Here is a 27254-nt window from a genome sequence, read left to right on the forward strand (position 1 = left end):
AAAGTGCCAAAAGTGGCAGCCTAAACTACATAGACTAAGCCTCATGCCCCTAAGCTCTGCAGGTGCTGCTTTTCTTAGGCAAGCATGCCTTAGAACCAGAGCAGCAGGCCTCTCCCCAGGGATGAGCACAAACCCCCACAGGTACCACCACATAGTGCTGCAAAGCTTCAGATCTATTTCAAACAGATTCAAGTCTCTTTTAATAAGCAGACCAGAGCACACTTAGTTAAAACTCACCACATTCTGGTGAAGGTCCAAACACTCCCCACTGTAGGAAAGGGAAACTGCAGACCTAAGGAATAGAGTAACCAGAACACAGCACCAGAGACACTTCCTGAAGCAGCAAACCCTGGACAACGTATGACCTCTTCTTCATAAAACCATTACTCTCAGGAGCAGCAAACCTAAAAGGCTTTTCTAACATAGAGAAGAAGACAGAGACCTAGACAAAATGCCAAGATGAAGGAACGTATCCCAAAAGACAAAAGAAAGGGTCACAGCCAGCGATCTAATTGAAACATACATAAGTAATATGCCTGACCCAGAACTTAAAGCATCAATCATAAGGAAACTAGCTGGGTTTGACAAAAGCATAGAAAACACCAGGGAGTCCCTTACCACAGAGATAAAAGAGCTAATAACTAACCAGGCTGAAATGAAAAGTGCAATAACTGAGATTTAAAACTGACTGGATATAATGACCATGGGGATGAAAGAAGCAGATGAATGAATAAACGATATAGAAGATAAAATTATGGAAAATAATGAAGAGAGGGAAAGAAAATCATGAATTGGATCACGAATGTATACTTACAGAACTCAGTGATTCCATAAAGCATAACATTCATAAAATAGGAGTCCCAAAAGAAGAAGAGGGAGAAAAGGGAGCAAAATGGTTATTTGAGGAAATTATAGCTGTAAACTTCTCTATTTTAGAGAAGGAAACAGACATCTAAATCCAGGAGGCACTCCAGAGAACTCCCATCAAATCAACAAAAGCAGGCCACACCAAGACATAATATAGTTAAATTTGCAAAATATAAAGAAAAAACCCTAAAAGCAACAAGACAAAAGAAGTCCCTAACTTACAAAAGATAATGAAATAAGATGAGCATATCTCTCCACAGAAATTTGACAGGCCAGAAGAGAGTGGCAATGGTATATTGATAAGATGCTGAGCAGAGAAAATATGCAGCCAAGACTTCTATCCAGTGAGGCTATCATTCAGAATAGAGAGGTAAAGAGTTTCTCAAACAAAAACTAAAGGAGTTCATGACCACTAAATTAGCCCTGCAGGAAATTCTTAAGGAGACTCTTGGAGTGGGAAAGAAAGATCAAAAGCAATAAAGACTAGAAAGGAACAGAGAAAATCTCCAAAAACAATGACAAAACAAGTAATAAAATGGCACTAAACACATATCAATAACTACTCTGAATGTAAAATTGGACTAAATGATTCAATCAGCAAACATCAGGTATCAGAATAGATAAAAACAAGCAAAATCCATCTATATGCTGCTTCCAAGAGACTAATTTTAGAAGAGAAGATACCTTAGGGTTGAAAGTGAGGGGATGGAGAAACATTTACCATGCAAATGGATATCAAAAGAAAGCTGGAGCAGCAACACTTACATCAAGTGAACTAGATTTTAAACCAAAGATTTTAACAAGAGTTGAAAAGGGTGCTATATCATATATGCTATATCATATACCTCTGTTATGATATAGCACAACAGAGAGATCTATCTACCAAGAAGATCAAATAATTGTATATGTCTATGTCCCCAACTTGGGAGCACCCAAATACATAAAGCAATTCGTAACAAACATAAAGGAACTCACTGATAATAATATAATAATAGTAGGGAACTTTAACACACCACTTACATCAATGCACAATCATCTAAGCAGAAAATCAATAATAGTGTCTTTGAATGACACACTGGACCAGATGGGCTTATCAGATATATTCAGAACGTTTCATCCTAAAGCAGCAGAATACACATTCTTTTCAAGTGCACATAGAACATTCTCCAGAATAGATCACATACTGGGTCACAAGTCAGGCCTCAACAAGTTCAAAAAGATTGAGAGCATACCATACATATTTTCTGAACACAGCGCTGTGAAACTTGAAGTGAAATACAAGAAAAAATTTGGAAAGACCACAAATACATGGATATTAAAGAACATCTTACTAAAAAATGAATGGATCAACAAAGAAATTAAAGAATAAATTAAAAAATACATGGAAACAAATGAAAATGGAAATACGATGACCCCAAATCTTTGGGATAGAGCTAAGGTGGTCAAAACAGATGCATATAGCAATACAGGCCTACCCCAAGAAGTAAGAAAAAATCTCAAATACACAACCTAACCTTACACCTAAAGGAGCTAGACAAAGAACAACAAATGAAGTTGAAAGCCAGCATAAGCAGGGAAATAATATAAATTAGAGCAGAAATAAACTATATAGAAACAAACAAAAAACCCAGAATGATGAAGCCAGAAGCTGGTTCTTTGAAAAAATTAATAAAATTGATAAATCCTGGGGCACCTGGGTGGCTCAGTCTGTTAGGTGTCTACCTCCAGCTCACGTCATGATATCAGGGTCCTAGGATCCAGCCCCACATTAGGCTCTCTGCTCCGCAGGTAGCCTGCTTCTCCCTTTCCCTCTGCCCCTCTCCCCTGCTCATGCTCTCTCTCTCTCTCTCTCAAATAAATAAATAAATAAATAAATAAATAAATAAATATCTTATTAAAAAATTGATAAATCCAGGAAAAAATTGTTAAATCCCTACCCAGACTTACCATAAAGAAAAGACTCAAATAAATAAAATCACAGATGAGAAAGGAGAAATCACAACCAACACCACATAAATACAAACAATCATAAGAAAATATTATGAAAACCTATATGCCAACACACTGGACAATCTGGAAGAAATGGATAAATTCCTAGAAACATGTAAAATACCAAACTGAAACAGGAAGAAATAGAAAACCTGAACAGACCAATAACCAGCAAATAAACTGAAGCAGTAATCAAAAATCTCCCAACAGCCTCGTGGCTTCTGCAGTCCAGCTCCCCTGCCCTAGAGCCCAGTGCCACTGCTGCCATGTCTTCCAGGGCCAGCATAAAGGCCATGCAGCACCTAGTGGAGCAGCTCAAGCTAGAGGCCAGTGTAGAGAAGATCAAGGTCTTGCAGACAGCTGCAGAGTTTCAAGAGTACTGACTTCAGAGATGCCCTGCTGGCAGCTATTTCAGCTGGAAGCAATTGCTTCCAGAACCCCAGATTCTGTGCCTTATTCTAAAGGCTATAGGGAAGAAATTCACTGAGGAATGCTTTTAAGCATGAAGTGATGAAAAACTGTCTCCAGGTCTCAAGAGAACATTTTTCTCCAGCCAAATGATTTCTAGATATTTCAGACCTTTCCTGTAGCCTGCTCCTAAAGCCAAAATTCTACCCAAATTGGTGAGTTCCTACTTAGATAAGGAAACTCATTTTAGGGGTAGACTAAGTAATAATGTCCTGACTCTTTTGGCAAAGTGTTTTTATATATAAGACAAATAAAATGTTCCCCCCAAATACACCTGTTTCTACACCTGGAATATTTGTCTTGTTTACTGGATGTTTATATTTTGGGAAGGAAAATATTTTTGTTAAAAAAATGAATATTTGTAATTTGTTGTTTCTAAGGTTTTTATACCATAACAAAACTTGTTCTTTTCTCACAGATCTAGTTTTTAAAGATAAACAAGTATAAAACTGGAAAAAGAATAGGCTTTATTAATCAAAGGATGTCTAGATTTCTCTGAGAATATTGTTTTATTTGTAACTATAAACATGGGAGTTATTTCTTAGCAAACTTGTTTGGAAAGATTCATGTTGTGTTGTGTATTAGATTGCCCCATCATATGTATGAAGCAGATTTGGTCTTTCTTAAATTCCTCTATTTTATGGTTGTGGTTGTACTTTAAAAAAAAAAAAAAAAAAAGAACCACATCGTTTCATGTCTTTTTAAGGAAAAGATTTAGTTATGTATTCTAGAGAGAGCACACGTACACAAGTGGGGGGAGGGCCAGAGGGAAGAGGGAGGAGGGAGGGAGGAACAGAGAGAGAGAGAGAGAGAGAATATCTTAAGCAGATTCTAAACAGAGTATGGAGTCCAATGGAGGGCTCAATCTCACAACCCTGAGATTGTGACTTCAGCTGAAATAAAGAGCCTTACACTTTGACTGAGCCACCCTGGCACGACTATTTCATGCTCCCCCTTCCCCCACCCCTATTTCATGGCTTAAAAAAATGTTTAAATGTGATTTCAGAACATTGCAATGATTAAAAACCGAATAATGTGAAAAATACTACAACCTAAATGAATTCTTAATGTCACAAGTGTTTTACTTTGATGATGTCTCTTCAATTTAATCTCAGATGCATTTTTAAAAAATTTTAGGAAAGAGTTATTGAACACTCATAAGAGCAGAGTGGAGAGGAGCAGAGAGAGAAGGAGAGATAGAATCTTAAGTAGGATCCACACTCAGTGCAGAGCCTGACCTGGGGCGTAATCTCATGACCCTGAGATCAAAGCTAGAGCCAAAATCAAGAGTTGGATGCTCAAATGACTGAGCCACCCAGGCGCCCCTAATTTGGGATACTTTTAAAAGGATACCTTCTGTTTGTAATAATCTTTGATGACTTTTGAAATAAAATTTCTGCTTAATTAAAAAAAGTCTTCCAACAAACAAAAGTCCAGGGCCATATGGTTTCACAGGGAAATTAATAATTAACAGTTAATATAATCCTCGATAGGGAAAAACTGAGAACTTTTCCTCTATGGACAGGAACAAGATAGCCATGTCCACTCTCACCATTGTTATTTAACATAGTACTGGAAGTCCTATCCTCACCAATCACAAAATAAAAAGAAATAAAAGACATCCAAATCAGTAAGGAGGAAGTCAAACATTCACTATTTGCAGACAACTGACATGCTATATAGAAAACTTGAAAGACTCCACCAAAAAAAATGCTAGAATTGACACATGAATTCAGTAAAGTTGTAGGATACAAACTCAATATACAGAAATCTGTATATACATCAATAATATTTCTATACATCAATAATGAAGTAGCAGAGAGAGAAATCAACGAACCAATCCCATTTACAATTGCGCTAAAACCCAATTGCGCTAACCCTAACCCTAACCCTAACCCTTTTTTTTTTTCAGAATTGCATTAAACATTTATTTTCACAGCCCATCTTTTACAAAGACAATAAGAAATTCCTAAAGTCCACCTTTGAGTTCTTTTGGGATACACTTTGACTAAGCAACATTTTTAGTTGAGAAAGGTGTTTCTTTCTATTGCTCATATTCTTTGAGGCACAAGTGGGTGTTGATTGTCCAGATGTAGGTGTCCTGAATATCGAGGCAGGGCTCTTGCCTTTGGAACCATACATATGACTCAGCTTTGCAGAACTCGGAGTCTTTCTCTCTGGTGTCTTCAGGCTGAGCTTACTTGTAGGAATGGTAGGACTGCTCTTCAGTGCTGAGAGAAAGCTTCTACTTTTACCATGATGTTTAACTGTTCTGTTGCATGTTTTACAAGTAGTCAACAATACACCTTTGGAGTCTTTGTATTTTTTCAAAATTTTTGCTTCTTTAAAACTGAGTCTACAATTTCTTGCCTCTCGGTTAAGAAGTTTCTGTATTTTGGGTATTAGTCTGGACTTAGGTTTGAGGCACACTCTAGAGTTATCCAAAACCAGAAACTGGAAACAGTATGGACATGTTCCTTCAAAAGTGCTGTTATCATCGTGCGACAAGCTGTAGGCCAGAGGAGATACCGGGCCTGGCCCGGGCAGCTGTCATGCAGTTGCCAAGCCGCAGCCTCAAGGTAGTGCTTCTGCCTCATTGCCACCGCTGCCCCCAAGACACGAGCAATCTCCGGAAGATTACAAATAAACAAATAAACTTAACCAAAGAGGTAAAAAATCTGTACCTTGAAAACTATAGAACACTTATGAAAGGAATTGAAGATGACACAAAGAAGCGAAAAAAATATTCCATGCTCATGGACTAGGAGAACAAATACTGTTAAAATGTCTATACTACCCAAAGAAATCTACACATTTAATGCTCCATATCAAAATACCACTAGCATTTTTCACAGAGCTAGAACAAACAATACTAAAAATTGTATGGAACCATAAAAGACCCTGAATGTCCAAAGCCATCTTGAAAAAGCAAAGCAAAGCTGAAAGCATCACAATTCCTAGACTTCAAGTTATATTACAAAGCTATAGCAATCAAGACAGTATGGTGCTGGCACAAAAATAAACACATAGATCAGTAGAATAGAACAGAAAACCCAGAAATGGACCCACAATTATATGGTCAACTAATCTTCAACAGAGCAGGAAAGAATATCCAATGGAAGACAGTCTCTTCAAATAGTGTTGGGAAAATTGGACAGCTACATGCAGAAGAATGAAATTGGACCACTTTCTTACACTATACACAAAAAATAAATTTGAAATGGATGAAAGACCTAAATGTGAGATAGAAAACCATCAAAATCCTAGAGAATATGAGGCATTAACATTTTTGCCATCAGCTGTGGAAACTTCTTTCTAGACACAGCTCCTGAGGCAAGGGAAACAAAAGTAAAAATAAACTATTGGGCTTCATCAAGATAAAAAGTTTCTGCATAGTAAAGGACACAACCCAACTAAAATAAAACTTTTCAAATGGGAGAAGATATATGTAATAAAGGGTTAGTATCCAAAATCTATAAATAACTTATCTAAATCAAAACCCCAAATCCAGTTAAGAAATGGGCAGAACACAATGCCCTTCTACAGATGAATGGCTAAAGAAGATGTGGGATATATACACAATGGAATATTGCGCAGTCATCATAAAGGCTGAATATCTACCATTTATACTCACATAGATGGAACTGGAGGGTCTTATGCTGAGTGAAATAAGTCAATCAGAGAAAGACAATTATCATATGGTCTCATTCATTTGTGGAATATAAATAGTGAAAGGGACCATAACGGAAGGGGGGAAACTGAGTGGGGAAAAGTTAGAGGGGAACACATACCATGAGAGACTCCTAACTCTGTGAAACAAACAAAGGGTTGCAGAAGGGGAGGTGAGTGGGGTATTAGGATAACTGGGTAAGGGGCATTAAGAAGGGCACGTGATGAGATGAACTACTATATGTTGGCAAATTGAATTTAAATAAAATTTTTTTAAAAATGGGCAGAAGATATGAATAGACATTTTTTCAAAGAAGACACAGAGATGGCTAACAGATGAAAAGATGTTCCACATCACTCATCAAAGGGACATACAAATTAAAACTACAGTTAGATATCACCTCACATCTGTTTGAATGGCTAAAATTAACATAGGAAACAACAGATGTTGGTGAGGATGTGGCCAAAGGGGAACCCTCTTACACTGTTGGTGGGAATGCAAACTGGTGGTGCCACTCCGGAAAAACGGTATGGAGGTTCCTCAAAAGTTAAAAATAGAACTACTGTATGACCCAGCAATTGTACAACTATGTATTTACCCAAAGGATACAAAAATACTGATTTGAAAATATTGATGTTTATAGCAGCAGCATTATCAACAATGGCCAAATTATGAAAAGAGCCAAATATTCATCAATTAATAAATGAATAAAGTAGTGTGTGCATGTGTGTATATGTGTGTATATGTATATATATGTGTGTGTATGTGTGTGTATGTATATATATATACATACACACACATACACATATGTGGAAAATTACTCAGCCATCAAAAAGAATGAAATCCTGCCATTTGCAAGGATGTGAATAGGACTAGAGTGTATTATGCTAAGCAAAATAACTCAATCGGAAAAAGACAAATACCATATGGTTTTACTCCTACATGGAATTCTAAAAAATAAATGAAACAAATGAACATAGTGGAGGAAAAAGAGAGGCAAACCATAAAACAGACCCTTATAAGAAACTGAGGGTTGCTAGAGGGGTGGGGGAGGATGGGTTAAATGGGTGGTGGGTATTATGAGGAGCACTGGGTGTCATAGTGAGTGAGTGATAAACCACAAAATTATATTACTGAAACTAATATTATACTATATGCTAACAGGAATTTAAATAAAAACTTGAAACTACAACCAAAAAAAAAAAAAAAAGGCCTATGAAAAGAGCAAAAAAATAAAAATAAAAAATAAATAAGTAATACTCACCTTTCTCAAACTATTCCAAACAAATAGTAGAGGAAGTGATGCTTCCAAATTCTAACTAGGATTACCCTGACACCAAAATCTGATAGGCATAGGTTTATCTATGAATATAGATATAAAAATACTAAAATATATATATATATAAATACTCAAAAAATATTAGCAAATTAATTTCTACAATATATTAAAAGGATTGTTCATAATGATCAAGTGAGATTTATTCTAGGGATGAAAAATGGTTCCATATTTGCAAATCAATCAACGTCATACACCATAGTAACAAAATGAATGAATTAACAAAAATCATGAAATCATCTCAACAGATACAGAAAAAGCATGTGATAAAATTCACCATCTGCTCATGCTAAAAATCTCTCACTAAAGTACATTTGAAAGAAACATTTATCAACATAATAAAAGCCATATATGAAAAACCCACAGCTAACATCATACTCAATGGTGAAAAACTGAACGCTTTTCCTCAAAGATCAGGAACAAAGCACAGATGTCTGCTCTTAGCCCATTTATTCAACATAGTACTGGAAGTCCTAGCTAGAGGACTATAGCTACATCTAATAGAGCTAATAAATGAATTCAGTAAATTTGTGGGATAAAAAAATTGATGTACAGTTATCTGTTGCATTTTTATGCACTAATAATGAAATATCAGAAAAAGAATTTATTAAAACAATCCCATTTACAATGTTATCAAAAAATTAAATATTTTGGAATAAATTTAACCAAGGAGATAAAAGATCTAGTATAATAAAATGGTTGTTCCATTCTTTTGAATGTAGCTATGCAGGTTTCCCAGCACCATATATTGAAGAGACTGTCTTATCCCTATCATCTGTTTTGGACTCCTTTATCATAGATTAATTTACCTTGAAAGAATGTATTCTGGAGTTTCTATTCTGTTTAGGTTAACTATGTGTCTATTTTTGTGTTTTGTTTACTATAGCTTCATAGTAGTTTTAAACCTGGGATTGTGTTACTTCCAGCTTTGTTCTTCTTTTTCAAGATGTCTTTCATTATTTCAGGGTCTTTAGTGGATACATACAATTTTGGGATTATTTGTTCTAGCTCTGTGAAAAATATTATTGGTATCTTATAGGGATTGCATTTAACCTTTAGATCACTTTGGGTAGTATGGGCATTTTAACAATATTATTCCAATCCATGAATATAGCATGTCTTTCTCTATTTATGTCAGCTTCAATTCGTCAGTGTCTCAGTTTTCTCAGTACAGATCTTTCATGTAATATCTGAAACTTTAAAACTTCTAAAAGAAAACATAGTCAATAAATTCTTAGACATCAGTCTTAGCAATATTTTTCTGCATGTCTCCTCAGGCAAGAGAAGCAAAAGCAAAAATAAACAAGACTATATGAAACCCAAAAAGCTTTTTTACATTGAAAGGAACCATCAATACAACAAAAAGGCAACCTACTGAAAGGAAGAGTATATTTGTAAATGATATATTCAATAAGGGGTTAATATCCAAATTATATAAAGAACTCCTACAATTCAACATCAAACAATTCTATTAAAATTGGGCAGAGGACATAAGTAGACATTTTCCCAAAGGCGACACACAGATAGATGGCCAAGAGGAACATAAGAAGATGCTCAACATCATTAATCATCAGGGAAATGTAAATTAAAACCACAATGAGCTATTATCTCACACCTGTTAGAATGGCTAGTATCAAAAAGACAGGAAATAATAATTGTGGTGAAAAGGGAAACCTCGTGTACTGTTGATGGGTAGGTAAATTGGTGTAACCACTATGAAAAACTATATGGAGGCTCCTCAAAAAAATTAAAAATAGAAATATTATATGATTCAGTAATTTCACTTCAGGGTATTTATATAAAAAAAGACGACACTAAATTCAAAAAGATACATGCACCCCCATGTTTATTGCAACATTATTTATAATAGCCAAGGTATGAAGGCAACCTGAGTATTCACTAATAGAAGAAAGGACAAAAAAGACATAGTTTGTACACACACACACACACACACACACACACAAATAGAATGTATTCCTCCATAATAAAAAATAAAATCTAGCCATTTGTTATGACATGAATGTATCTAGAAGGTATTATGCTAAGTGAAATAAGACTGAGAAAGACAAATACCATACAATTTCACTTATATACGGGAACCTAAAAAGAACAAATGAACAATCAAAAAACAGAAACAGACTCAAATTCAAGGAACCTGTGGTTGTCAGAAGGTGGTGGGTGGAGGGATGGGCAAAATAGGTTAAAGGGATAAGAAGAACAAACTTTCAGTTATAAAACAACTCAGAGGGATACAAAGTATAGCATAAAGAGTATAGTCCATAATGTTGTTATAACGTTATTTGGTAACAGATGATAACTACACTTACTGTGGTGAGAATTTCAAAATGTATACAATTTTCAAATCACTGTGCTGTACACCTGAAACTAATATTTTCTATCAGTAATGCTTCAAGTTAAAAAAAAGGGGTGGGGGAATCACCCCAGGAGATTGTTAAAACAGATTGCTATACCTCATACAGTAGGTCTGGGGTGGAACCCAAAAATCAGAATTTCTAATACATATCAAAGTAATGCAGATGTAGCTAGTCCTACTCTGTTTGGGCTGCTATAACAAAAATACTACAGATGAGTGACTTAAACAACAAACATTTATTTTTCGGAGGGCTGGACATTGGGAAGTCCAAGATCAAGGTGCCAGCAGATTTGATGTCTGATGAGGCCTGCTTCCTGGTTCACATATAGCAATCTTTTCCCATAGCAGAAGGGGAATGCTCTGGGTTTTTAAAGAAGGGTATTAGTCCCATTTATGAGGGTTCCACCCTCATGACCTAATCACCTCTCCAAAGTCCCACCTCTTAGTATCATATTGAGGGCTAAGATTTCAACACAAAAATTTCAGAAGGACACAAACATTCATTTCAGTAAACTACAAGTCTGGGGAACACACTTTGAGTAGCTAGTGCATTTTTACTTTCTTCACATGTAATCCAAATAACCATCATCATCATGGGCTCCATGAAATCTTCATAAACTTTAAGATTTTCAAATATTTTTTTCTTTTTAAGGTATCTATACATTTTATAAACCCCAGTACATAATGTCTTTCTTGTTCAAAATAGTTTATAAGCAAAATAGTATATGTGAGGGGATCCCTGGGTGGCTCAGCGGTTTAGTGTCTGCCTTTGGCCCAGGGCATGATCCTGGAGTCCCGGGATCGAGTCCCACGTCAGTCTCCCGGCAAGGAGCCTGCTTCTCCCTCTGCCTGTGTCTCTGCCTCTCTCTCTCTATGTCTATCATGAATAAATAAATTTAAAAATCTTAAAAAAAACAGTATATGTGACCTTTAGTTTTCAAATAAACTGGGCAACATATCTTATCACATTGACACTTCAATTTTTTCCATAAAATGTAAAGAATTTATTTTTGTCAATGGACTTTTGAATCTCTTTAAGTAGTATTTGATTGAAATTTAAGAGAAAAAAACACTTTTTAAAATTAAAATGTTAAAAAAATGTTTTTAATGTTTTTTTTATCTTTTTTTTACTTCTATTTCCTTTTTATTTATTTTTATTTTTATTTATTTATTTATTTTTTATTTTTTATTTTTTTTATTTTTTAAATTAATTTTTATTGGTGTTCAATTTATCAACATACAGAAAAACACCCAGTGCTCATCCCGTCAAGTGTCCACCTCAGTGCCCGTCACCCATTCCCCTCCAACACCCGCCCTCCTCCCCCCTTCTACCACCCCTAGTTCGTTTCCCCGAGTTAGGAGTCTTTATGTTCTGTCTCCCTTCCTGATATTTCCCAACATTTCTTCTCCCTTCCTTTATATTCCCTTTCACTATTATTTATATTCCCCAAATGAATGAGAACATACACTGCTTGTCCTTCTCCGATTGACTTACTTCACTCAGCATAATACCCTCCAGTTCCATCCACGTTGAAGCAAATGGTGGGTATTTGTTGTTTCTATCAGCAATGGCCACAATAGCCAAACTGTGGAAGGAGCCTCGGTGTCCATCGAAAGATGAATGGATAAAGAAGATGTGGTTTATGTATACAATGGAATATTACTCAGCAGTTTTTAATGTTTTGAATGGAATCAATTCATCTTAAAATCCTATAATGAAATCACAGTATTTATCAAAGTCAAAATGAAACTGCTGCTGACATTCATGTGTTGTTACCCTAACAAATTGTGATTTTATTATTGTAATCTTTCCTTTGTTATGTTCTTTCCTTTTAGGAAGGGTCTTGAATCTCATCTCTCTCTCATTATTTTCATCATCATTATTTTTGTCACTCTTTTTCTTATTTTTATAATTTTGACATCAGAATTTAGCAACAGTTTTTGACATGTTGACATTTTGGAGCTTCTGCCAATCTTTCTCTTTTGGGTTTTTTACTAGAAGACTTCTTTTCCTTTATACATGAACTGTGGAATGATCAAGAATTCTGAAAATGTAAAAATTACAATTAAGATATACACATTTCTAAGTCACTTCCATGTTATTTTGAGCTACATATTTTGAGCATACATATATATGAGCTACATATATTATCACATTGTCCTTCTACCATATACATTGAAGTTCTTGATGAATCAGTATATAGTTTTGCTGTTGGAAATCATTTCTTCAAGCTAATTCAGCCTGTCTATGGAAACTTTGCTATTTCTTCTGGAACTTCCAAGTCTCATCTGGACAGATTGTATGCTTGCTGCAGTATGCTAAGGTCCAATTTGATAAGTGAGATGCACACAAGTACCTTTGCCTATAGATACATTAGCTATTCTCAGATCTGCTACAGGGTTGTGTCATATAAAAAATTTTCATGGGATTCCCATAAAACAGAAAAAATATATATAGTAGGCTTATTGAGTATATTCTTCAAAGGACATTAATTTTGACTAATTCTCAGTAAGAAGAAAATCTTTCATTTTATATATGTGATGATTGGAAGAAAGCTCAATATTTTAAACTGCGGCTGCAGACAACTCAACCTTTGTTTCTCCTGTGTCCATTTCCCATATAATTCTGGTACCAAGGATGACAGTACATGTTCACCTCAGAATCTGTGGCTGTAAACACCTTGTGGACTAATGTCAGGACAGTTGGTGTTAGGATTATTCCTGGGAGGGCTCCCTATGCTGGCATACAGTAACTCAAGTGCACCCAGAAGTGATGGTAAATTTCTCCTTTTCCTCCATTGTTTTATAGTTGGTCTTTTAGGTGTGGTAACTTTATAGTGATCAAATAAAAAAACAAGAGGCCAGATCTGATTTCTGAGCAGACATAAACTGATTAGTCATACAAGAAAGACAGCAAAGGATACAGTCAACAAAACTAAAAGACAACCTACAGAATGGGAGAAGATATTTGCAAATGACCTATCAGATAAAGGGCTAGTTTCCAAGATCTATAAAGAACTTCTTAAACTCAACACCAAAGAAACAAACAATCTAATCATGAAATGGGCAAAAGACATGAAGAGAAATCTCACAGAGGAAGACATAGACATGGCCAACATGCACATGAGAAAATGCTCTGCATCACTTGCCATCAGGGAAATACAAATCAAAACCACAATGAGATACCACCTCACACCAGTCAGAATGGGGAAAATTAACAAGGCAGGAAACAACAAATGTTGGAGAGGATGTGGAGAAAAGGGAACCCTCTTGCACTGTTGGTGGGAATGTGAACTGGTGCAGCCAATCTGGAAAACTGTGTGGAGGTGCCTCAAAGAGTTAAAAATAGATCTGCCCTATGACCCAGCAATTGCACTGTTGGGGATTTACCCCAAAGATTCAGATGCAATGAAACGCCGGACACCTGCACCCCAATGTTTATAGCAGCAATGGCCACAATAGCCAAACTGTGGAAGGAGCCTCACTGTCCATCGAAAGATGAATGGATAAAGAAGATGTGGTTTATGTATACAATGGAATATTACTCAGCCATTAGAAGTGACAAATACCCACCATTTGCTTCAACGTGGATGGAACTGGAGGGTATTATGCTGAGTGGAGTAAGTCAATTGGAGAAGGACAAACAGTGCATTCATTTGGGGAATATAAATAACAGTGAAAGGGAATATAAGAGAAGGGAGAATAAAAAGACTCCTAACTCGGGGAAATGAACTAGGGGTGGTGGAAGGGGAGGAGGGCAGGGGGTGGGGGTGAATGGGTGATGGGCACTGAGGGGGGCACTTGACGGGATAAGCACTGGGTGTTATTCTGTATGTTGGTAAATTGAACACCAATAAAAAATAATTTATTTAAAAAAAAAAAGAAAGAAAGAAAGCTTAACTTAGCTTATTTTGCAAGATTAACTTGATGTGGGTCATTATTTTGCTTATGTCTCTGAAAATCATAGTGAAACTTAAATTAGCCCCCAAAATTGGTATGAAATAATCACTAACCAATTTCCTCATTTACGAAAATTCTAATAGTATAACCAATCACTATGAATACAGTCACTGTCTCCTCACTACATGAGCTGCTTTTTAACAATATACCTACCCCTGAGCCTCATTCTATGTTTTAAGTGCTCACAGTTTATAAATTGTCTTTTTGGTGTGTTCACAGTAAACTTTTACTAATTATTAGTTTAGTGGTTCAAGTTCACTTCTTAATTTTTGGCAATAGTTTAACCTACTCATTTTAAGATGAGACCATGATGAAATGAAATGGAGAAAATTAATGAACATACCTTGAGATCCTAGATTTGAAACCAGCTATAATAAAATAAAACTTTTTGGTAATTTCAAGTTTTTATTTAAATTCTGGGACACCTAGGTGGCTCAGTGTTTGAGTGTCTGCCCTTGGCTGAGGTTGTGATCCCAGGGTGCTGGGATCAAGTCCTGATCAGGCTCCCTCTGGGGAACCTGCTTCCTTGGCCTATGTCTCCGCCTCTTTCTCAGTGTCTTTCATGAATAAATAAGATCTTTAAAAACTAAATAAATTCCAGTTATTTCACATATAGTATAATGTTAGTTTCAGAAGAATCTAGTGATTCCTCACTTACATATAATACCTAGTGTTCATCACAAGTGCCCTCCCTATGCCCATCATCCATTTGTATCATTCCCACCCACCTCCCCTCCAGCAACCCTCAGTTTGTTCTCTATAGTTAAGAGTCTTTTATGGTTTGCTTCCTTTTCTCTATTTTTTCCCCTTTCCCCCATAGTCATCTGTTTTGTTTCTTAAATTCCACATGAGTGAAATCAGATGGTATTTGTCTTTCTCTGACTTATTTCGCTTAGCACAATACACTCTAGCTCTGTCCACGTCATTGCAAATGACAAGATTCCATTCTTTCTGATGGCTAATATGTCATTGTATATATACCACATCTTCTTTATCCATTCATCAGTTGATGGATGTTTGGCTCTTTCCATAATTCGGCCTTTGTAGATAATGCTGCCGTAAACTTTGGGGTGCATGTATCCCTTCAAATCAGTATCATTGTATCCTTTGAGTAAATACCTAGCAGTATAATTGCTGAGTCATAGGGTAGTTCTATTTTTAGCTTTTGAGGAACCTCTATACTGTTTTTCCAGAGTGGTGGTTCCAGTTTGCATTCCCACCAACAGCGTAAGAGGGTTCCCCTTTTGCCACGTCCTCACCAACATCTGTTGTTTCCATGTTAATTTTAGCCATTCTAACACATGTGAGGTTATATCTAATTGTAGTTTTGATTTGCATGTCCCGGATGATGAGCGAAGTTGAACATCTTTTCATCTGTTAGCCATCTGTATGTCTTTTTTGAAAAAAATGTCTATTCATGTCTTCTGCCCATTTCTTAACTGGATTATTTGTTTTTTGGGGTTTTTTTTGGTATTTAGTTAGATAAGTTCTTCATAGATTTTGGACTCTAACCCTTTATCAGATACATCATTTTCAAATATCCTCTCCTATTCCAAAGGTTGCCTGTTGGGTTTGTTGATTGTTTTCAAAACAACAGAAATTTTGAGTGGACTTTCATTTTGTAGAAGGGTATGTTTTCAGTTTATTAGTAACTGCTGCATTTTTAGGATGTGGGAAAACAGTTTTTTAGAAGTGTAAGTTTCTGATATTGGGTGAACTAAGGAAAGTAGACATTTGATACCTTTTCCTATTTTTGTGTAAGTTTCTGATATTGGGTGAACTAAGGAAAGTAGACATTTGATACCTTTTCCTATTTTTGAGGAATCTCCCTTTTTATAAACTGACCTCACCTCCCACCACAAAAGCTTTAAATGCCTGTGTTTGGGGGACTCTCAATTCAGACTTCACCTATTGGACGTGCTCACCACAAACTTTAAATACAAGATTGTTTGTAAAGAAATAGAGACCATTCCGGCCAGAGGGTAGCCAGAGGGCAACTGTATGTTCAGTTGCAGGGGCAGCAGTACCCATGGTTCTGGGGGGCAATTGCCTATGCTCAGTCTTGCAGTATTTCCAACAGGTAACTTGTGCAATGCAAACTACAAAATTGTTCCTGGCTATGGAGATTCCAAGCCTGATTGTTCACCCCTCCCACAGACTGCTTTATAAATATTTTCTCTGTTGCAATTAGTCACCTTCATTAAAATCCCTGAGTGCTGCCTATGCCAAACTCTTTGATGAGAAAATGGATATTTGAATTGAAAAAGATTTTTTTAGCCCGAAGATTAAGTCACTCATGATATACTGCAGGTTTTAAAAATACTCTGTGAATATATTAAGAACTCCTACAACTCAGGGGTGGCTGGGAGGCTCAGTTGTTTAAACATCCAACTCTTGATTTTGGCTCAGGTTACAATCTCAAGGTCATGAGATCAAGCCCCACATTGGGCTTAGTGCTGGGTGTGGAGTCTGTTAAGATTCTCTCTCTCCTTCACCCTTTGCCCCTTCCACTCACTTGTGTGTTCTCTCTCTCTCTCTCTTCCTCGCAAGAAAACAAACTCCTACAACTCAACAACAACACAAAAATTTAAGAACCTTATCCAAAAAATGGGCAAAGGACTTGAGGAGACATTTGTCCCAAACTGACATACAAATGGCCAACAAATATATGCAAAGATGCTCAACATCACTAATAATCAGAGAAATGCACATCAAAACTGCAATAAAATATCACCTAATACCCAATTAGGATGGATACTATCAAAATCCCAGAAAATAACAAGGGTTGGTGTTTATATGTTAAAGTACAAATCCTTGTGCACTGATGATGGGATTGTAAAATAGTGTGATGGGTATGAAAAACATGTTGGTTCCTTAAAAAAATTAAAGATAGAACTACCATATAATCCTTAAATCCCACTTGTTGATATGTATCCAAAAGAACTGAAAGCAGGATCTCAAAGAGATATGTTCATAGCAGCACTACTCATAATAGCTAAAAGATGGAAGCAACCTAAATATCTATCCATGGATAAATGGATAAACAAAGTGTGGTATTGGAATATGCATATAATTAAATGTTACTACTCAGCCTTAAAAAGGAGGGAAATACTGTCACATGCTATAACATGGATGAACTTGAAGACATTATGTGGAAGAAATCAGTCTCAGAAGGAAAAATACTGTATGATTCCACTTATATGATATACTCAGAACACTCAAAATAATACAGACAAAGTAGAATGGTGGTTTGCCAGGAGGTGAGGGGAAAAGGGAGTGGGAAGTTCCTGTTTAATGGGCACAAAATTTGTTTTACAAACAAAAAACAGTTATGGACTTGGATAGTAATGACATTTGCACATTATTTAATACCACTAAACTGTACATTAAAAATGGTTAAGATGGTAATTTTTGTTGAGTTTATTAGAATTCTAAAAAAACAATACAAAGACAAAATGTTTTAATTTAAAAAGCTCCATAATTGGGGCACCTGGGTTAATCAGTCAGACAAGCATCCAACACTTGGTTTTGGCTCAGGTGGTAATATCAGGAGTGGTGGGATCGAGCCCTGAGTCAGGCTACACACTCGGCAGGGAATTTGCTTGAAAGATTCTCTCCCCCTGCCCTTCTCCCCACTCGTTACCACCTTCATCTCTCTTTCTCTCAAACAGATAATCTTTAAAAACAAACTCCAAAATTTGTATAAGGAAAGAAATCCAAGCAATTAAGGAATATTTCCTGTTTTTCTTTGCTCTGATTAATTCTCATGTTTGAGTTTTCACAACTCTTTCTTCCTTATTAGCAATATCATGGGGTTATTAAAAGACATTCAGTGAAGAAATTAGTATATAGGGAAAAAGAAGAAAGACCTTTATCAAGTATGTCTCATTTACTTTAGATCAAAGTGGGCTTCCTCCAAAGTTGGTATTGTTTAGGTTCCAACTTTAGATAATGAGTTAGCAGTAGAGAAGGCAGCAATCCCTCCTGCAATCCTAAACATATGTGGGTTTTTTAATATCAAATATAATTTGATCCATTGATGATAGGAAGTCATGTATGAGAAGCAGTTTTTTGAGGATATATGCATTGGAATTTTTGCCTCAAATATGCAAGGAGATCATATAGAGATTCAACACTGAACAGGTTAATCTTGGATGTTAACACGCATACCACAGCAAAGAGAGATATTGGTCAGGCTACATAAACACTCATGGAGTGGAAATGGGGAGGAAAGTATAAGCAGTCATTCTAAAACAAGTTCAGAACAACTGATTCTCATGATTGTTCCCTGGCACACATGCCTGCTGTGCTAAATGGTTACAGAAGTTTTTCCTATCTGAGAAAAAAATTGCTCCATTATTCTGCAAATTTCATTTAATAGAAGACATAAGTCAAAAGCAACACATTTCATTTTGACCAACTTGACACTTCTATGTGAAAGAATTTCCCCTGAGAGAATTGATATATATTTTAACCAATTTGTCAAGGCTTTTATTTTTATTATATAAATGATGATAGAAGTGTGTGGCAGGAATGACATTACAGGTTTCTACAAATTTGAAGTTTCTATGATTACATCACTTTTAAGAGGAAGAAACAAATGCAATTTATGTTCCTGAAGCTTCCAAAAACGTAGGAATATTGATTTTTTTCTTTTATTATAAGGTGAGAATATACTGATATTAGGGAAGTCTTGTGACACAGAAAACATGAACTGCTGATTTAACTCTTAAAGTTTCAAACACAACTATTAATGTTATTAACTTATCACCCTCAATGAGAAATCCCCAAATGGCAAAATTCATCTTCTAGTATCTCCATTTAGTTCTACAATTAAAATAATAAAAGGTAAATGTAGGCATCAGATCTCTGAGTGTCTCATGAATATTATATTTTGTTCAAGTACTTTTAAAAAGATGAAAAATATTATGCATACTATTAATGTATTTCCCCTAATTGCTAATTTTGTGGTTTTAGAGTAACATTTTTCCTTTTTAGAGTTAAAGTTCAATGGAAAGTGAGGCTTGAAAGTGAATTGAATTCCCAATCATTAATTTCATCACCAACAATTCAAATGATTATAATATTATTAGAGGTTTTAAGGCACAATTACAATTTTATTCACGAGGGAAGAGGGTGATATAAATATTTTAGCAGTATTAAGTAAAAATTTCACAGCCTAGGCTTCAGACACTAAATACTTAAAGTTTGAAAGGTGGAGTTTCCAAACCTAGTTTCTATTATAAAAGTACTTCTAACTTGTAGATTACATATTTAACCTTGTTTCATTTATTTTTAACATAAATCTAGTTGTAAATAGCAGCAACATCATCCCTAATAATGATAATCACAATATAAATGTTAGTTATGTTCCACCTCTGTACTTAATACTTTATACCTATTAAATCATTTTCCCAAGGACCCCATGAGGTAAATTTTACTGGTAAGAGAAATGAGAATGAATGGTGGAGTTGTGATTTGAACCCTTGCAATCTGGCTTCATTGCTGTCCACCCATATGTGCTGTATTATAGCACATAAGATTTAACTGATATAACTTCTGGTTTGAGATTATTTTGATACTATATGGCATACAATCTATCTTTAAATTTATGTTCATAACTGTATTGGTCAATAAATACTAGCTGCTATAAAAAACAAAACTCTCTAAATCTCAGTAACTAAACAGAATTCATTTCTGATTCAAAGCAGATCCAAAGTGGTTTCTGTGACTGGTGGTGACTTCACATGTGGTAATTCAGGGACCTCAGTTTCTTTCATGTGTGGAAATCTAGGACCTTGGAGTCCTGTGTCTAGCCAGTAGAAAAGCAAAGGAGGATCATACACAGGAAATTACTATGGGCCAGTCCTGGAGCTAGTGCATTTCATCTCTACTCCTTCCATTGCCCAGAACTCATTTACAGGGTCAAGGAATGCTTGGAAATGCTATTTAGGTGTATGTGCCCAAGAAGAAGAAGAAAGTAGATTGGCGAGCAGCTGGCTGGTATCTCCCACATCAGGCTTTGCTTATCTTAGTGATACATTACTCATACTTTCGGACTCCAAAACTAATATTTATTTCACTATAGCTCTGCTTTCTAGACACTCTATATACATATAGCAAAGTGAATAATACTAGTATATATAAAGGATGTTATGAAGGTAGAGCAGGATTTTAAAATTGGCCAGATTCTGGTCAGACAAGAGATTTCGGATGTCAACCAAAAAAGTAGACAACACATTAAGTATTCAATCAGGTCTATACTGAAGTTTTTTTTTTTTTTTTCCCTCTTCTATAAGGAAAACTTATCTGCTAAATCCCTGTTTCCCTATCTGTCCCTACTACAATATATTAGCTCCCTTGAAAATTTATGGGATTCCTTGAGGAATTTTGACTGGATCAGTTATTGATATATATTAAGCATCTAAGATATCCTGGGTTTGTTAATTATTAATTTAAATGTGCACTATAAATACTTAATGCTAGGAACATAGCAAGTGATTAATAGAAGTTTGTAGGTTATTGCTTGGACAATATTGTTTTTTAATTGTGGGGTAAAGAAAGTGAATCCAAAATATGGATCTAAATTAAAGGTTTACAGAAGGATTAGACCATTTTCCTTTCATACTTACTTTTGAAGGTAGGTACGTAGGAAATAGCTGATTGTAGAACAATGCTTTTTAATATGTTAAACAAATGAACTTTTAGATTATAAATGTAAAAACTGAAAAGCAAGACTCAAATAGACATTAAGCATGCTTGTTCTTAGGTCTCTGCAACAAAATTGAAAACAAAAATCAACCCCACATTTCTCCTTGGTTGTAAAATCAGAATAAAAAGGGCAATAAGTGGGGAAGCCTGAGTGGCTCAGTGGTTCAGCACCTGCCTTCAGCCCAGGGCATGATCCTGGAGACCTGGATTGAGACCCACAACAGGCTCCCTGCATTTAGCCTACTTCCCCCTCTGTCTGTGTCTCTGCCTCTCTTTCTCTGTGTCTCTCACAAATAAATAAAATCTTTAGAAGAAAAGGGGGGCAATAAGAAGACTATTGTAAATCAGTATTTTTCCATAAGTTATCCATTTTTTACAAAAAAAATATTTTTTAAGATTTTTATTTTTTTATTTGAGAGAGAGTGAGCAAGTGAGAGAGCCAGTGGAGAGACAGAGAGAGAAGCAGACCCCTCATTGAGCCCAGATGTGGGGTTTGATCCCAGGACCCTGAGACAAGACCTGAGCCAAAGGCAGACACTTCACCACCTGAGCCACCCAGGCGCCTCTCTATAGGGTATCTTATTGATATTTGAGGTTTATTCATACTCAAACAATATGCCAGACACAATCTTATCCTTTAAAATTATAAATACAATTTTTACTCCTTTTTTATTCATCTGTTAAATGCTCTAACCATATTGTCTGACTCTAAGTCTACTTAATTATACATAATATATCATCTATTAAAGAAAGGTCTTGAATTCTGAGATTAAGAGCAGTATTATTATAGATTCATAGTCCTTATTGCAAATATTCATTCTGTTTCAGACTTTGAATTTTTTATATTTATATATAGTATGTGGAGCATAAATAAAATAGTTTGAAATATTCCAGAATACAATACAAATATATTAATATTTCTCAGAAAACATGAATATTCTAAATATATAGAGACCATAAATAGCTTCATGTTGATTCAGATTATGTTTTGCTAAAAATGAGTTTGCCACAAATTTACGTAGAAATTTTTTTTTAATATTTTTTTTTATTATTATTATTTATTTATGATAGTCATACAGAGAGAGAGAGAGAGGCAGAGACACAGGCAGAGGGAGAAGCAGGCTCCACGCACTGGGAGCCCGACGTGGGATTCGATCCCGGGTCTCCAGGATCGCGCCCTGGGCCAAAGGCAGGCGCCAAACCGCTGCACCACCCAGGGATCCCAGAAATTTTTTTTTTATGTAGAAAAATTTTTGAGAGTCTTTTGGATTTTAGAAACACGAAAAAAGAAGAACTATGGGCTCTTAATACAATTAAATCTTAGGTGTTTAAGTTAGATATTGTTTCTAAGCTACCTGTTCATGAAGCAGTTTCAATGAATTATAAATGTTTAAATATCTCAAAAGTTTTAAACAATTGTATGCTCAAATAAAAATGTTTCTGGTGGGTAGTGGTCCAGCATGTAAGGACCTAACAAGTAAAAGTGAACAAACAAAAATCAGCAACTCTTTTTATATGTCAGAGAGGTGAGGTTACAGGGCAAACCACTGCACCCCAAATCAGATACACAAACAGCTGGGTAGGAAGAATCATGACTTAGTAGAGTAGAAACTTAATCCACAGCAACCCGTATTGGGGTAGGGGAATCTTGACTGTAACACATGAAATTTTGGAAGCTCAAATGTAGACAAATTGGAGAGATAAAAACTCCAGAGGGACCAAGTCATGGCAGTTAGAGGGAAGAGGGTTCTTCAGTTTGCTTTTATTCTCCCAGGAGCTCTACCAGGTTATAACAGTGAAGATCAGAGGAGTGGAGAGAAAACAAAACAAACAACCTTGGGCGTCCAAGGGGAAGGAGAAAGTAGTATTTTCAAATAAGCCAGAGCATTCTGATCTTAACAAGGCCTGCTCTGAAAAGAAAATGTTTTACCAAAGCCTAAACTATTGGGGTTTTATCAGGACCTAACCTCAAGGAAGAAATTCACCTAAGTCTGAAAGGAAATATCCAAATGTAGGCTCCCCTAGGCATCCAATACACATAAAGGAGGAAAACAAAAAACAAAAAACAAAAAAACAGCTGAGAAGCACTTGTGGAGTTCATAGCAGAGGGACCTAAATGACTGAAACATAATCATAGGACTAGAAAGCACCTCTCACACACCTTACCACTATATTATTAAAGACCTATTTACTACAGTTTCTTTTTTTCTTTTTTCTTTTTTTTACTATAGTTTCTTTAATGTAGCACAACATGTCCACATTTCAATTAAAAACTACAAGATATACTAACCAACAAAAAATAGTTTGAAGAGACAAAGACAAAACAAGTATTATGACCAGACCCAAATATGCTATGAATGTTGAAATAATCACACCATAAGTTTATAACTATGCATAACTCAGCCATTAGAAATGACAAATAACCACCATTTGCTTCAACGTGGATGGAACTGGAGGGTATTATGCTGAGTGAAATAAGTCAATCAGAGAAGGACAAACATTATATGGTCTCATTCATTTGGGGAATATAAATAATAGTGAAAGGGAATAGAAGGGAAGGGAGAAGAAATGGGTAGGAAATACCAGAAAGGGAGACAGAACATAAAGACTCCTAACTCTGGGAAACGAACTAGGGGTGGTGGAAGGGGAGGATGGTGGGGGGTGGGGGTGAATGGGTGACGGGCACTGAGGGGGGCACTTGATGGGATGAGCACTGGGTGTTATTCTGTATGTTGGCAAATTGAACACCAATAAAAAATAAATTTATAAAAAAAACTGCATAATGTACTAAGGACTGTAATGTAAAAACTAGACAACATTCAGGAAGAAATTGACAACATACGCATAGACAGATGACTTCTGAGAAAAAAATCAGAAACAAGTGCGATAGACCACATTCCAGGCCATAAGAAGTACTTTAAGTTTAACAGGATAAAAATCATATAGCATATGCTTTCAGATCACAAAGGAACAAAACTAGAAGTCAACAACAGAAAGAGAGCTAAAAACTACCAGAATACTTGGAAATTAAATAACACGTTTCTAAATAACACATGGGTCAAAGAAGAAATTTCAAAAGAAATTAAAAAATACTTTGAACTAAATGAAAAGAATACAATTTCACCAAATTTGTGTGATGCAGCAAAAAGACATATACTCAGAGTATATATATCACATTGACTATATATATTAGAAAAGAACAGAGATCTAAAGTCAATAATCTAAGCTTCACCATAATTGTGAAGAAAACAAAATGGAAGAGCAAATGATATCCAAACTAATCAGAAGAAATAAAAGAACAGAACTCAATGAAATTGAAAATATGAAAACAGAGAAAAACAATGAAACCAAAAGCTGGTCCTTTGAAAAGATTAGTAAAATGTATAAGCCTCTTGTCAAGCTAATAAAGTAAAAAAAAAAAAAAAAGGAGAAGATGCATATCACCAATATTATGAATGAAAAAGGGAGATCACTACAAATCCAATGGACATCTTTCTCTCTGTGTCTCTCATGAATAAAATCTTTTTAAAAATCTTAGACATTTATCCAAAGAAGACATACAGATAGCCAACAGACACATGAAATGATGCTCAGTATCACTCATCAGGGAAATGCAAATCAAAACCACAACGAGATACCACCTTACACCTGTTAGAATGGCCAGAATCAAGAAGACAAGAAACTATAATTGTTGACAGAAATATGGAGAAAAAGGAACACTTGTATGCCATGGTAGGAAGGTACATTGGTAGAGCCACTGCAGTAAACAGTATGGAGTTTCCTTTAAAAATTAAAAATAGAAATATCAAATGATCCAGTATGTCTCCAATTAGGTATTTACCCAGGGAAAAAAAAAGATACATGCACCTGTGTGTTTACTGCAGCATTATTTACAATAGCAAAGACATGGAAGTAGCCTAAATGTCCATTAATAGACGAATGAATATAAGGAAAGTGGTGTGTACCCCCCACACACACAGAGGAATATTATATAGCCATAACAAAGAATGAAATCCTTCCATTTGAGACAATGTAGATGGACCTAGAGGGTATTACACTAAGTAAAATAAGTCAGACTGAGAAAGATAAATGCTGTATGATTCCACTAATTAATGGAATCTTTAAAAATGAACAAAAAGCAGAATCAAAACTATAAATACAGAGAACAAACTGATGGTTTCCAGAAGGGACGGTGGTCATGGGTTGGACAAAATGAGTGAAGGGGAAAGGATGATATATATCCCCAGTTATGGAATGAGTAAGTCATGGGAATAAAAAACAGAGCAAAAAACAAAAAACGAACAAATATTTTTTTTTTTAATATGTAGTGTATATAAACACATACACACATATATCCAGTGGAATATTACTCAACCATGAAAAGAATGGGATCTTGCTATGTATAATAACACAGATGGACCTAGAAGGCATTATGCTAAGTAAAATAAGTCACACAGAGATAGACAAAAAACAAAACAAATAATCAGTCTCTTATATACAGAGAACAAACTGGTGGTTCCTAGAAAGCAGTTGGATGGAGGGGTGGGTGAAATAGAGAAAGGGGATTAAGAGGTACGAAGTTCCAATTGTAAAATAAATCAGTCAGAAATTAAAAGTACAATGTAGGGAATATAGTCATAATATTGTAATAATGCTGCAAAGTTGACAAATGGTGACTGCATATATCCTGGCGAGCACTGAGTAATGTACAAAACTGTTGAATCAGTATGTTGTACACCTGAAACTAATAAGACATTGTATGCTGCTTATACTTCAATTAAAAAGTCCTAGAAAGGACTTTTTCTAGGACCAGCCCGGTGGCCCAGCAGTTTGGCACTGCCTTTGGCCTGGGGTGTGATCTTGGAGACCTGGGATCGAGTTCCGCATCAGGCTCCCTGCATGGAGCCTGCTTTTCTCCCTTCCCTCTGCCTGTGTCTCTGCCTCTCTCTCTCTCTCTCTCTCTCTCTCTCTCTCTCTGTCTCTCTCTCTCTCTCTTTCTCTGTGTCTGTCATGAGTAAATAAAATCTTAAAAAAAAAAAGTCCTAGAAGACAATAAAACAGGAAATCTAGATGGCCTTGGTTGGTCATAGCCATAACTTTTTTGATACAAAAAAGACAAACTATGAAAAAAATAACTGATAAACAGAACTGCTCTATGAAAGATACTGTCAAGAAAATGAGAAGACAAATCAGAGACTGGAAGAAAATATTTGCAAAAAACATCTGATGAAGATGGTCTTTCAAAATATACAAAGAACTCTTAAAACTCAGCAACAAGAAATCTAAAGATAAACAGAGAGCAAATAAGCATATAAAAAGATGTTTAATCTCATGTCATTAGAGAATTACAAAGTAAAACAAAAATAAGACACCACCCCACACCTATTAGAATGGTAAAAGTCCAAAACACTGACATATAAAAAGATGTTTAATCTCATGTCATTAGGGAATTACAAAGTAAAACAAAAATGAATGAATGAATAGGTAGAGGAGCACACAGGATTTTTAAGGCAATAAGACTATTCTACATGATACTATAATGGTGAATACATGTCATCATACATTTGTCTGAACCCATAGAATGTACAACATCAAGATTTTTCTTTTTGTTGTCATAGGACCATATTTGTTCAACAGGGAAAAAAAGAATATATTGTTTTTTCCCATGACATGTTAAGTCACACTAAATTTATAAGACACAATGAATTATGATGAAATGTAACGCAAGCTCAATTTTGATCCAGTTTTCGCTTTTAGCCTACTTCCAAATATACAAGGAAATATATCTCCAAATAGACACCACATCATACTCACATAGAAATATTTTCCTGTGTTGGCACATGTGAATTTGCAAGCTTCCGAATACTGGTCAGTTTTGG

General features: G+C 35.5%; 3 protein-coding genes across 4 annotated transcripts in view; 1 reads left to right on the forward strand and 2 right to left on the reverse strand.

Annotated features, from left to right (window-relative positions):
• NOL4 (nucleolar protein 4) overlaps window positions 1-27254 on the reverse strand; it is a 393871-nt gene that overhangs the window by 125482 nt on the left and 241135 nt on the right. The gene's annotated exons all lie outside the window — the stretch shown is intronic.
• Window positions 3123-3318, forward strand: LOC121494658 (guanine nucleotide-binding protein G(I)/G(S)/G(O) subunit gamma-10-like). The gene is given in 2 exon segments (XM_041761380.1): window positions 3123-3244; window positions 3246-3318. Coding segments are annotated over 2 exon segments (195 nt in total).
• On the reverse strand, window positions 5272-5921 carry LOC121472686 (UPF0711 protein C18orf21 homolog). The gene is given in 2 exon segments (XM_041723983.1): window positions 5272-5840; window positions 5843-5921. Coding segments are annotated over 2 exon segments (648 nt in total).

Source organism: Vulpes lagopus, chromosome 1 (genome assembly GCF_018345385.1).
Source record: "Vulpes lagopus strain Blue_001 chromosome 1, ASM1834538v1, whole genome shotgun sequence".
Classification (NCBI taxonomy): domain Eukaryota; kingdom Metazoa; phylum Chordata; class Mammalia; order Carnivora; family Canidae; genus Vulpes; species Vulpes lagopus.